General features: G+C 44.1%; 1 protein-coding gene across 3 annotated transcripts in view; it reads left to right on the top strand.

Annotated features, from left to right (window-relative positions):
• The window catches only part of LOC139159756 (antigen peptide transporter 2-like), a 54950-nt gene extending 41342 nt beyond the window's left edge, over positions 1–13608 (top strand). For all 3 annotated transcript variants that reach the window (XM_070737127.1, XM_070737128.1, XM_070737129.1), the window contains exons 10-12: positions 125–284; positions 3536–3672; positions 11484–13608. In XM_070737127.1, coding sequence (XP_070593228.1) covers positions 125–284; positions 3536–3672; positions 11484–11675 — 489 coding nt within the window. In that variant the 3' untranslated portion in view covers positions 11676–13608. The remainder of the gene's footprint in view (positions 1–124; positions 285–3535; positions 3673–11483) is intronic.
• Positions 13609–13948: the final 340 nt, after the last annotated feature.

Raw genomic sequence — 13948 nt, 5'->3', positions numbered from 1 at the left:
GTCTTTTTCTGCCGTCAGTCTTCTATGTTTCTATGTAACCATGGAAAGTACTTGATGAGGGGGATCAGTGGTGTTTCTTCCTCAACCCAGCCCTGTTCTGATATGCCTCCCTGTCCAATTGCAGGTGGCCCTCGTGAGCCAGGACCCCGTCTTATTCTCTGGAACAATCAGGGAGAATATCACCTACGGCCTAAAAGGCTGCAGAGAGGAAGATGTGAACAGAGCAGCGAAAGGAGCTGATGCCTTGGGATTCATCCGTGAACTGGAAGGAGGCTTTGATGCAGGTGGGCAAAATCTGTCCCCCCTCGATTCATCCCATAAAATAATAATAATTAATGATAATTTATTAGACTTGTATGCCGCCCCTCTCTGAAGACTCGGGGCGGCTCACAACAGCAATAAAACAGTACAATACAAAAATCTAGGGAGTATATTGCTTTTAATTACAGCAATTTTCCCCATTATAGAAAGTGGGAGCTTCGACCATCTGCAAAAATCTTTGTCCATTTCATTGATTAGTTTATCGTAATTGTCTTTCTTGATAGTGCTGCAATTTGCGGTAATCCATAGTCCTAGGTATTTAACTTTTTTGGCAGTTTTGATTTTGGTAGATTCCTCTAGTTTCAATATCTGCTGTTTTGTCATATTTTTTGTTATCATTTTTGTTTTTTCCCTATTGATTTTTAGTCCGGCAATCTCTCCAAATTTATTTATTTCATTAATTAGAATAGGTCCAGATTTTAAGGGGTCTTGTACAATGAACCATCAATACTATACAATCACAACCACACATAACTCCTAATGGTCAGAGAAGGGGATACATTAATTGTCCCATGCCTGACGATATAGATAGGTCTTCAAGGTCTTGCGGAAGGCGAGGAGAATGGGGGCAGTTTGAATCTCCGGGGGGGATTTGATTCCAGAGGGCTGGGGCCACCACAGAAAAGGCCCCACTTTCCTCCTGGGAAACCCTCCGGCCCTAATTCTTGGATCCTCTGAAGTGAACATCTGCATGCTTTGTTGCATCGTAGACAACTGTTGAATTAGGGATTATTCGTTCCACAGTGGCGCTGAAGAAATGGAGGTTGCAACTAGTCTTTGAAATTCTGACTTTGCCCCCTGCCCTGCAGTCACGTGATCACAATCTGGGTGCTTGGCAACCATCAAACTTACAACAGTTACAGTGCCCCCGCAATCCAGTCATCACCATCGGAAGAGTGGAATGCTTGAGTCAACCTTGAATGTGGTTAGGTTCGAATTGCCAAATTGCAGGCAGCCGGCAGTCAGTAGAAGTACCTGCAGTGCTGCATTCTAACCACTGTGCCAGCCTGGCTCTTTTCTTTTTTATTTTCTTTTCTTTTATTTTCTCTTTCTTTCTTTCTTTCATTCTTTCCTTCTTTCTTTCTTTCCTTCTTTCTTTCTTTCTTTCCTTCTTTCTTTCCTTCTTTCTTTCCTTCTTTCTTTCTTTCTTTCTTTCCTTCCTTCTTTCTTTCCTTCCTTCTTTCCTTCCTTCTTTCTTTCTTTTTCTTTCTTTCTTTCTTTCATTCATTCTTTCTTTCTTTCTTTCCTTCTTTTTATCTTCCTTTCTTTCCTTCCTTCCTGCCTTCTTTCCTTCTTTCTTTCTTTCCTTCTTTTTTTCTTTCTTTCTTTCCTTCTTGCATTCTTTCTTTCATTCATTCTTTCTTTCTTTCCTTCTTTCTTTCTTTCTTTCATTCATTCTTTCTTTCTTTCATTCTTTCTTTCTTTCAATCATTCATTCTTTCCTTCCTTCCTTCCTTCCTTCTTTCTCTTTCTTTCTTTCTTTCTTTTATTTGACATCACCCAATCCCATGGGACTCAGGGCAGCTTACAATAAAATGATACAACACAATAATTGCTCTACATTTTTCTTATGATCTAATACTGTAATTTCCTTTTCAAGTTCTTTTTCTCCTTGTTCTGCTGCTTTGTAGAGTTGGACGTGTTCATTCTTTTGTAGTGACTCCTAATACAAAACATATTGTGCAGAATACATTTAGAACTTAATTGTGTGCAGTGAGTAATTGGGTTGTATGCTTTTCAAACAGGTTTTACATAAGAACACTCATGAAACTTTGGTCCTGTGGAAGACACCGTCCATAACAGGACTAGGCTGCATCTATTGGAATCTGTTAAGGGTTTTTTTTGGAAACAAATAGCAAAACAGATTGTAACAGCATCATTAATGTTCTGTGATGTGGTATAAAAATGTGGCATCATGTTTTACGAGTACATCACTTAGCAACGGAAACTCCAGTCTCACTGGCTGCTGTAAACTGAGGATTAGGTTATACTGATGGTTCTAACTGAAACGAAACAGAAAAACAGAGTTTAAAACACTAGAGCGGAAAAGAGAATTCAAACAGAGCTTATTGCACTGTTGAGCTGTTTAAAAAAATTACAGGGCTTAAAAATCTTTCCCACAACTATTAAAGGGGATGGGAAAAATTGAAACCAGAGAATTTGATTTAAGCTTTGCAAGCCAGATGGCAAAGATGAGAACTCGTGGTAGCACTATATAAATGGTAGCACTATATAAACACAAAATTTACTTATTGTTTAGATTTAAACATATAGAACTTTATTTTATGATGTAGGTGACATATTATGAATACAGTGTTCCCTCGATTTTCGTGGGTTCGAACTTCGCGAAAAGTCAATACCATGGGTTTTCAAAAATATTAATTAAAAAATACTTTGCGGTTTTTCCTGCTATACCACGGTTTTTCCTGCCCGATGACGTCCTATATCATCAAACTTTCGTCCACTTTTAATAAATATTTTTTTAATAAACTTTAATAAAGAAACATGGTGAGTAATAATCTAAAAAGTTGCTAAGGGAATGGGAAATTGCAATTTAGGGGTTTAAAGTGTTAACGGATGGCTTGTGATACTGTCCATAGCCAAAAATAGTGTATTTACTTCCGCATCTCTACTTCATGGAAATTCAACTTTCGCAGGCGGTCTCGGAACGCATCCCCTGCGAAAATCAAGGGAACACTGTAGTTTCTTTTACTAAAGATACATATATAGAGAGAGAATTTTTAATTAGCTATATGATATCAGATTAAATTTACATAAAAGAGATTTTATTATTCTTTACATTGTTGTAACCTATCGTAGTAAGACGGTGAGGGAAAAATTTTAAATTAGAATTTTAAAAATTGCTAATAATGTACAAAATTAACAGAAAATTTTATACGGGGAGAGATAAGACCCTCCACCGAGCGAGTAATGAGAAAAGAAATGTGTGTATATGATTGATTTAAAGCATTGTTGTTGTGTTTATAACTATATATTATTTCATGGTGGAGAAAAATAAAAAATCTTATACCGGAAGAACTATTAAAGGGGATGGGATCTTTTTCTCTCCTCCAGAATTTTTACACTTAAAGCAAGAGAAGAAAATTACATTTCCTTCTGCCCACTTTGGACAGTGATGGGCTTTCGGAGCAACAAGATTTAAGGGATAGCTTTGTTTTGCTCACCTTCATCTCTCTTACTTACCTTCCTGCAGAGGTGGGAGAAAAAGGGGGCCAGCTGTCTATGGGGCAGAAGCAACGGCTGGCCATTGCCCGGGCCTTGATCCGTGACCCCAAAGTCTTGGTGCTGGATGAAGCCACAAGTGCTCTGGACCCCGAGAGCGAAGCTGCAGTAAGTGCTAGGAACTCGTAAGGGGGTCTGGGGTGGACCTGGACTGGGTTACTTCAAGGGCTCTGGAGGGCTTGATCTGGATTTTTCTGAGGTGACAAAGCAGGAAAACTAGGTTTATTCATACTTCCCCCTCCCAAGTACCTAACCTTCCCCCCACCCCCCATTTCTATGGCACCTGAAGCAAGCAGGCAGTGTAAAAGTCAGCGAAGCAGTGGAAGTGATGTGCCGGTGCCTGGAGGCTGTTGGGGTCTGGATGGGTGTCAACAGACTCAAACTCAACCCGGATAAGACTGAGTGGCTGTGGGTTTTGCCTCCCAAGGACAATTCTATCTGTCTGTCCATCACCCTGGGGGGGGAATCACTAATCCCCTCAGAGAGGGTCCGCAACCTGGGCGTCCTCCTCGATCCACAGCTCACATTAGAGAACCATCTTTCAGCTGTGGCGAGGGGAGCGTTTGCACAGGTTCGCCTGGTGCACCAGTTGCGGCCCTATTTGGACCGGAAGTCACTGCTCACAGTCACTCATGCCCTCATCACCTCGAGGCTCGACTACTGTAACGCTCTCTACATGGGGCTACCTTTGAAAAGTGTTCGGAAACTCCAGATCGTGTAGAATGCAGCTGCGAGAGTTATCATGGGCTTTCCTAAATACGCCCATGTCACACCAACACTCCGCAGTCTGCATTGGTTGCCGATCAGTTTCCGGTCACAATTCAAAGTGTTGGTTATGACCTATAAAGCCCTTCATGGCACCGGACCAGAATATCTCTGAGACCGCCTTCTGCCGCACGAATCCCAGCGACCAGTTAGGTCCCACAGAGTTGGCCTTCTCCGGGTCCCGTCAACTAAACAATGTCATTTGGTGGGACCCAGGGGAAGAGCCTTCTCTGTGGCGGCCCCGACCCTTTGGAACCAACTCCCCCCAGATATCAGAGTTGCCCCCACCCTCCTAGCCTTTCGTAAACTCCTTAAAACCCACCTCTGTCGTCAGGCATGGGGGAATTGATACTTTCCCTCCCCCTAGGCTTATAAAATTTATGCATGGTATGTTCGTATGTATGATTGGTTTCTAAATTGGGGTTTTTAAATTAACTTAAATATTGGATTTGTTTACATTGTATTATTATTGCTGTGAGCCGCCCCGAGTCTGCGGAGAGGGGTGGCATACAAATCTGATTAATAAATGAATGAATGAATGGATGAATGAATAAAAGCTGACATATTGAGGAGGAGGGCTGTGTGGACAACTGTCGTTTCAGGAAGATTACATGCAGTGGAGCAAAAACATAGCAATTTTGGTCTCTCTGTATCAAATTCCTATAATGTTCTTGCGGATTTAAATAGTAAGGATGTTGTAGGTATTAGCAAGGCCCCTCAGGCAGAGAATGAGGGGATGTTCAAAGGGGAAGTTGTTGTAAATGAGGTGCATAGTGTCACCAAACCATCAAGTGCAGTTAGTAGAAATAAAAAGAGGACACATTTTCTTGTGGGTGACTCGACTGTTAGAGGTGTTGATTTGGGACAGAGTAAGGATGTGGTGAAGCTGGTGAGGTGTCTCCCAGGGGCCACTGCCAGCAGGGATAGGAGGCGGATTACAAACATTGTCAAGGCTGTGAGTAAAGGTAATAATGTTGATGTGGTGGTGCATCTTGGCACCAATGATTTGTGCCAGAGAAATGTTAATGTAGTAAAAAGAGATTTTCAATGTCTAAGTGTGGAGCTGGGTAAAATAACTGATTCAGTGACTTTCTCAGAGGTGTTACCGGTTTGTGGCTGTTCGGTCGGGCTCTCTGGTAGGCTCCTCCCGAAAATTCATAGGTGCAAATTTTAGACACACACACGTTTGAAAATTCAAAACAATGTTCTTTATAATGAAAATTCACTTAAACTAAGCCCTCTTTTTGTATAGCAAAGAGCACTCGTCTCCAAACAAACTGGTAATTTGTACAAGTCCCTTATCAGTTCTGTGATACTTAGCTTGCAGCTGTGAGGCAATTCAGTCCTTCTTTTTTCACAAACTGAAACACACTTTGCCCTGGTTTAGTTTCACAACGGGGAAAAATCAGCACACCAAGGTCGAAGTCAGCAAGGCAGGCACAAAACACAACGATCAGATAATCCTCCACAATGGCCAAACCCACAAGCTGCTATTTATAGCAGCCTCACTAATTACCACAGCCCCACCCAACCACAGGTGGCCTCATTTTCTTTGATAATAATCTCTCAGTTGTTGCTGCCTATGCATCGCTCTCCGCATGCGTGGCTGTATCATTAACTCTTTTTCCGAATCCAAGGAGGAGCTAGATAATTGATCTCCTTCTGAGCTGTCTGCCACACTCTCCTCCTTCCTGTCACTCATGTCTTCTTGGTCAGAGGCGCCTTCATCAGCAGATTCCACTGGGAGCAAAACAGGCCTGCGGCATGTGGATGTCTCCCCCACATCCACAGTCCTTGGAGCAGGAGCTGGGCCAGAGCTAACCAAAACATCCCCCACCCCCCATTTCTATGGCAGCTGAAGCAAGCAGGCAGTGTGAAAGCTGACACATTGTGGGCGAATAATAGGACCTAAGAGAACATTATTTTTATAATTACAATTTTATGAAACACATTGCATGTGTGCAATAGGGTTCATATTCCTGGAGGGGTCTGTAATATGGTAAATGATTTAACTTTACTAGATAAATGGTCAAAGCAATGGAAACTGCAGTTTAATGTTTCCAAATGTAAAATAATGCACTTGGGGACAAGGAATCCTCAATCTGAGTATTGCATTGGCAGTTCTGTGTTAGCAAAAACGTCAGAAGAGAAGGATTTAGGGGTAGTGATTTCTGACAATCTCAAAATGGGTGAGCAGTGTGGTCGGGCGGTAGGAAAAGCAAGTAGGATGCTTGGCTGCATAGCTAGAGGTATAACAAGCAGGAAGAGGGAGATTGTGATCCCGCTCTATAGAGCACTGGTGAGACCACATTTAGAATACTTTGTTCAGTTCTGGAGACCTCACCTACAAAAAGATTTTGATAAAATTGAACGGGTCCAAAGACAGGGTACAAGAATGGTGGAAGGTCTTAAGTATAAAACGTATCAGGAAAGACTTCATGAACTCAATCTGTATAGTCTGGAGGACAGAAGGAAAAGGGGGGATATGATCGAAACATTTAAATATGTTAAAGGGTTAAATAAGGTTCAGGAGGGAAGTGTTTTTAATGGGAAAGTGAACACAAGAACAAGGGGACACAATCTGAAGTTAGTTGGGGGAAAGATCAAAAGCAACGTGAGAAAATATTATTTCACTGAAACAGTAGTAGATCCTTGGAACAAACTTCCAGCAGACGTGGTTGGTAAATCCACAGTAACTGAATTTAAACATGCCTGGGATAAACATATATCCATCCAAAGATAAAAATATAGGAAATAGTATAAGGGCAGACTAGATGGATCATGAGGTCTTTTTCTGCCGTCAGTCTTCTATGTTTCTATATATAATTTATATACATACACATATATTTATTGTTTAGTATTTGTTTTAAATCCCTTGGTAAAAGGGGAAATAAAGAAGTAGACAGTTAGAAATGCATTTAGCAGTTGTCCTCAACGGTTGTAAGTTGAGGACTATATGTATTGATTTCACCAGCATGTCTGGCTGGTGAAATCAATACAGGTAGTCCTCGACTCAACCGACTGACCAACTGACAAGTCTACCATACATAAAATTAAAACAGCACATTTATTTATTTTTACCTTTATTTATTTATTTCTGCCCTTGTTACTTTGTAAGTAATTCAAGGCAGAGAACACAATAATACGCTTTCCTCCTCTTATTTTCCCGACAACCACAAACCTGTGAAGTGGGCTGGGTTGAGAGAGAATGACTAGGCCAAGGAGTTCTGTGACAATTTGCTGTGGCTAACTCGCCACAGCCAACTTCCCACAGCCCACTCACTGGGAGACAAGGGTTACACCAATATCAAAGAAATGGTGGAATAGAGTCATTAAAGAAAAGATACAAAAGGAGGGACAGAATGAAATGTGAATGACAAAACTTACATATTTTTAAATTTATTTTACATAATTACATTGAATTGTTAAATTTTCCTAGAGCGATTGGCCATGGTGAGTTGGTTGCAGCAAGTTGGGATGAGGAGTTGGCGGTGGAGAGTTAGTGGTGGAGAGTTAGTGGTGAAGAGTTGGTGGTGGAGAGTTGGTGGTGGAGAGTTGGTGGTGGAGAGTTAGTGGTGGAGAGTTGGTGGTGAAGAGTTGGTGCTGGAGTGTTGAGTTGGTGATGGAGAGGTGGTGGTGGAGAGTTGATAGTGGAGAGTTGGTGGAGAGTTCAGTTGGTGATGGAAAGTTGGTGGTGAAGAGTTGAGTTGGTAACTGGAGAGTTGGTGGTAGAGAGTTGAGTTGGTGGTGGAGAGTTGAGTTGGTGGTACAGAGTTGAGTTGGTGATGGAGAGGTGGTGGTGGAGAGTTGATAGTGGAGAGTTGGTGGAGAGTTCAGTTGGTGATGGAGAGTTGGTGGTGGAGAGTTGAGTTGGTAACTGGAGAGTTGGTGGTAGAGAGTTGAGTTGGTGGTGGAGAGTTGAGTTGGTGGTACAGAGTTGAGTTGGTGGTGGAGAGGGTGGTGGAGAATTGGTGGTGGAGAGTTGAGTTGGTAACTGGAGAGTTGGTGGTAGAGAGTTGAGTTGCTGGTGAAGAGTTGGTGGTGGAGAGTTGAGTTGGTGGTGGAAAGTTGGTGGTACAGAGTTGAGTTGGTGATGGAGAGGGTGGTGGAGAGTTGAGTTGGTGGTGGAGAGTTGAGTTGGTAGTGGAGAGGGTGGTGGGGAATTGGTGGTGGAGAGTTGGTGGTAGAGAGTTGATGGTGGAGAGTTGGTGCTGGAGAGTTGAGTTGGTGATGGAGAGTTGGTGGTGGAGAGTTGAGTTGGTAACTGGAGAGTTGGTGGTAGAGAGTTGAATTGATGGTGAAGAGTTGGTGGTGGAGAGTTGAGTTGGTGGTGGAAAGTTGGTGGTACAGAGTTGAGTTGGTGGTGGAGAGTTGGTGGTGGAGAGTTGGTGGTGGAGAGTTGAATTGGTGATGGAGGGTTGGTGGTAGAGAGTTGAGTTGGTGATGGAGAATTGGTGGTGGACAGTTGTCCCATTCCACAAAGTCAACTCACTGACCTTTATGGACTAAAACTCATAATCTCCATTTTAGCCTGATGCCTTGACCGCTGGATCAAACTAAATGTAGCCTAACAAGAAAATATTATTACAGGAAGAAATCAAATATTTGGATAGAGCATTCCCCTGCCAGTGAAGCCCACAGGATTGTTGGTATTGGGGAGGGAGGTGAAAAGGGCAGCAACTCAACTCTGTGCTAGTTAGAGATTAACAGATTGCAGATAATGGACACAAACTCCTTTCCCTTCTCAACTCTTTTGTAAGAATGAGGTTTCAGGACCAGTCATTAATCACTGTTTTCAGTGCTGTCATAACCTCAATTGCTAAACAAATGTTTGTAATTGAGGGTTATTGTATTCGGTCTGTTTTAGGGGTATAGGGTATAGGGTCTCCTGCACCAGCAGTGCACTATAACAGCGTTTCCTAACCGGTGTGCCGCGGCACACTAGTGTGCCGCGAGACACAGCCAGGTGTGCTGCGAAGTCTTTGGAAGCTCCAGCTGGGCGGAGCGCTGCCAGTACCGGACCGCCAGTGCCTCCGACCTGGAGCTCCCACTCGCAGCTGTCCCCCGGCTGCTGCCCGATGCAGCTGTTTCCGGCGCTCTCCTTCTGGGCCCCAAAGAAGGAAGGCAGGAAAAAGGAGGCAGGGGCGGGGAGGTGCGGCAGTAGGAGTAAAGGGAGCCGCGGCCGCCCCTGCCTCCCCATGGTGCCTCCGGCCAAACGCGCCCCTGGCTTCTCTGCCCTGCCCCATAGCCCGCCCGATCTGCCCACTCGCCGCCGCCTCCTGTCTTGGGGCGCGATCTGCCCCCTCTCCTCTGCTGCCAGAGAGAGAATGGAGGGCGCCGTTGTCTTCGCCTCCGCCCGCCGGCTCTGCAACTAAGAGGCAGCAACCATCAGCCCCCTCGCTCTCCCAGACGTCCCCAGCACCCGGCCACGCACCGCCTCCCGTTAGCCCGGCCGACTTTTCCCTGCTGCCGTTTTCTCTTCATGGCACAAAGCCACACAGTCCCGGACTCCCGGATCGCTCGCTTCTCCGGCCAGCAAGCCGGCTGCCCGATGCGGCGCTTTCCTGGGCAGATGGCTTTGCTGACCGGAGAAGCTCTCTCTTTCTTTTTCTCTCTGTTGCTGGCGTAGTGGATCCTGTCCAAAACGAGGCCAATGAGGTGATGCGCAAGTGGCCTGTGCACTTGGCACCCAAGTCAGACAGTGAGGAGGCTGGTGAGGACTCGGTGCCAGAGGCAGAGACTCAGCCAGGGCCTTCAGAACCTCCAGCACCTCACACCATGATGAGGAAGAAGAGGAGGGCCTCTCCTTAATGCATGGGGATGCAGAGCTGCCAAAAGGCAGGAATAGCTACTCAGAAGGAGGTCTCCTCACGAGTAGACTTGGGGCTAATTGGCCATTCACCAAGCCTACTTAAGGAATGAGGATGAGGGGAAAAACTCTGCAGGAAACAACTCATTTGATAGTTTGTTTGTTCATGCTTCTTGTTTGGAAAAACCTCTGCTCAGCATATCTGTTTTGGCTTCCATTTTGTGAACTTATTACCAACCTCCATAAGCTTCCTGTGATATCCAGGACTAATTACTGTACTTATCTTTGCTTTATGATTTTATGGACGTATCCCAGCTGTTAATGTCCTATGTTGAACAGCTGTTCTTTTTTCAAGAAAAGACTGATTTAAGATTTAGTTGTATGTGAACACTAATAAGCCAGTTCATTAACAGGGGTTAATTAAATATAGGTTTGAACAAACGGCATGTGTGCTGTGTTTTCTCTTGTCTGTAGCTGGGGCAGAAAATGTTCCTTTTTATTCGTATTCATTTCATGTATTCAAATCATGTTTTCACCTTTTATATATCACCTAATATGTGCTAGACCAAAGGTAGGCAAAGTTGGCTCTTCTATCACTGGTGGACTTCAGCCGCCCTGAGTCTTCGGAGAAGGGTGGCATGCAAATCAAATCAATCAATCAATCAATCAATCAATTCAACTCCCAGAATTCCTGAGCCAACCAGAATACCTCCGGAACCGCCTTCTACCGCACGAATCCCAGTGGCCGATAAGGTCCCACAGAGTTGGCCTTCTCCGGGTCCCGTCGACCAAACAATGTTGTTTGGCGGGCCCCAGGGGAAGAGCCTTCTCTGTGGCGACCCCAGCCCTCTGGAATCAACTCCCCCCAGAGATTAGAATGGCCCCCACCCTCCTTATATTTCGCAAATTACTTAAGACCCACCTGTATCGCCAGGCATAGAGGAACTGAGACACTTTCCCCAGGCTTTTATATTTCATGTTTGGTATGTGTGTGCTGCATGGTTTTAAATGATGGGGTTTTATATATGTTTTTTAATATTGGATTTGTTTTACTGCTATATTGTTTTATTATTGTTGTGAGCCGCCCCAAGTCTTCGGAGAGGGGCGGCATACAAGTCCAATAAATAATAATAATAATAATTATTATTATTATTATTATTATTATCATCATCATCATCATCATCATCATCATCATCATCATGCTAGCTCAGGAATTCTGGGAGTTGAAGTCCACATATCATAGAAGAGCCAACTTTGCCCATTCCTGTGCTAGACTGACTGACTGACTGACTGACTGACTGAATAAATAAATAAATCTCTTCTGGATCATTGCTTCCTTTCCCAGATCCAGCGGTCTGTGCAGAACAGTGGGACTCAGACGGTGCTGGTGATTGCTCACCGGATGCATACGGTGGAGAACGCAGACAAGATTGTGGTGCTGGAAGGAGGGGAGGTTGTGGAGGAGGGGACTCACATGGAGCTGATGGGCCAGAGGGGCCCCTACTACAGACTGGTGGAAAGGACACAGGCGGAGTGACTTCCGGAGTTGCAACGGAGATGCTCAGTCACAGGATCCACTGCTTTTGTACATGCCAAAGGCGTGATTGGCTGGGGAAATTGACAACAGCGCTCTCCTAGGGAGAGGGACCCAGATGCTGGCCTGTCTAGCAGCTCTTGGCCAATCAAGGGTGGCTGAATTGCAGCCATTTGGAAGAGGACCTGTTCTGTCGGGCTCTCTGGTAGAATCCTCCCGAAAATTCAAAGGTACAAATTTCAGACACACACGTTTGAAAATTAAAAACAATGTTCTTTATACTGAAAATTCAAATAAACTAAGCACTCTTTTTGTATAGCAAAGAGCACTCATCTCCAAACAACCTGGTAATTTGTACAAGTCCCTTATCAGTTCTTAGATACTTAGCTTGCAGCTGTGAGGCAATTCACAGTCCTTCTTCTTTCACAAAGTGAAACACACTTTGCTCTGCTTTAGTTTCAAAGCGGGGGAAAATCAGCACACCAAGGTCGAAGTCAGCAAGGCAGGCACGAAATGCAACAATCAGATAATCCTCCACAATGGCCAAACCCACACGCTGCTATTTATAGCAGCCTCACTAATTACCACAGCCCCACCCAACCACAGGTGGCCTCATTTTCTTTGATAATAATCTCTCAGTTGTTTCTTCCTATGCATTGCTCTCAGCATGTGTGGCTGTATCATTAACTCTTGTTCCGAATCCAAGGAAGAGACAGATAATTGATCTCCTTCTGAGCTGTCTGCCAAACTCTCCTCTTCCCTATCACTCATGTCTTCTTGGTCAGAGGAGCCTTCATCAGCAGATTCCACCGGGAGCAAAACAGGCCTGCGGCATGTGGATGTCTCCCCCACATCCACATTCCTTGGGGCAAGAGCTGGGCCAGAGCTAACCACAACACGGACCTTATCTTTTTTTTTCACCTGGGCACATTATTGTGGTGTTAAGTAGCAACCTGGGCCCTGGAAACACCACTGTGGAAAGTGCAAAATCCTGTTTTCAAGCAGCTGTCTTGTTTAGTAAACACATCAATGCAGCCATTATTCCTTTGTTCAAATATGGCATATGAGCACTTTTTATACAACCTGCTCTTTTACTGCACGTTTTAATATGGCTCACCACAGCTTGACTTCCTCTTTGTTTTGCTAAATAAAGTACAGGGATACCTTGTCTTACAAACTTAATTGGTTCAGGGACGAGGTTCTTAAGGTGAAAAGTTTGTAAGACGAAACAATGTTTCCCATAGGAATCAATGGAAAAGCGATTAATGCGTGCAAGCCCAAAATTCACCCTTTTTGCCAGCCGAAGCACCCATTTTTTGCGCTGCTGGGATTCCCCTGAGGTTCCCCTCCATAGGAAACCCCACCTCAGGACTTCTGTGTTTTTGCGATGCTGCAGGGGAATCCCAGCAGGGAATCCCAGCATTGCAAAAACAAGTGCTTCGCTGGCAACGGATGTCCGGAGGTGGGGTTTCCCATGGAGGGGAGCCTCAGGGGACTCCCAGAAGCTCAAAAGCGGTCGCTTCGCTGGCAACGGAAATCCAGAGGTGGGGCATCCCAGCGGCGGCGGTGGGTTTGTAAGGTGAAAATAGTTTGTAAGAAGAGGCAAAAAAATCGTAAACCCCGGGTTTGTATCTCGAAAAGTTTGTATGATGAGGTGTTTGTAAGATGAGGTATCACTGTATCTATGATCCCTTTTAGTTCGTGCAAATCTGTATTTGGATGGAAGTCACACTGACCGGTCTCCCTTAGTGTGGTTAGCGAATCCCACAAAATAGTTGCATCGTTCAAATTTCTACTACTGAAAAGTGATATTTTTATGGAAAACAGGGCGGTACCTTTTAGTTCCATGGAAATAGGCAGAGTGAAAAATAATTGTATGTTTCTGTATTTTTATTAATAAAATGTAACAGTAAAACATTGAAGGAATATATTTGTATATCTCCTGTTCTTTGGTGTACTTGTTTTGAGCTTTCCTTGAACGGAACCTTCCATTCCTCCGTTTTGCACAATTACTGTCTATAGCTCCAATTGTTTAGAATTAACAGAATAACAGAATTGGAAGGGAACATGGAGGTCTTCTGGTCCACTCCAATCAAGCAGGGGACCCTATACCAGCGATGGTGAATTTTTTAGAGACCGAGTGCCCAAACTGCAATTCAAAGCCCACTTATTTATTGCAAAGTGCCAACATAGCAATTTACCCTGAATAATGAGGTTTTACCACCTAAAATAATGATTAAAAAGGCACAGTTCAGCTAATGTTTCTTTAAAAAGCA

This window comes from Erythrolamprus reginae, chromosome 2 (genome assembly GCF_031021105.1).
Source record: "Erythrolamprus reginae isolate rEryReg1 chromosome 2, rEryReg1.hap1, whole genome shotgun sequence".
Taxonomy (NCBI): Eukaryota; Metazoa; Chordata; class Lepidosauria; order Squamata; family Dipsadidae; genus Erythrolamprus; species Erythrolamprus reginae.
Note: the sequence above shows the minus strand (reverse complement) of the source record. Positions and strands in the feature narration are given on the sequence as shown.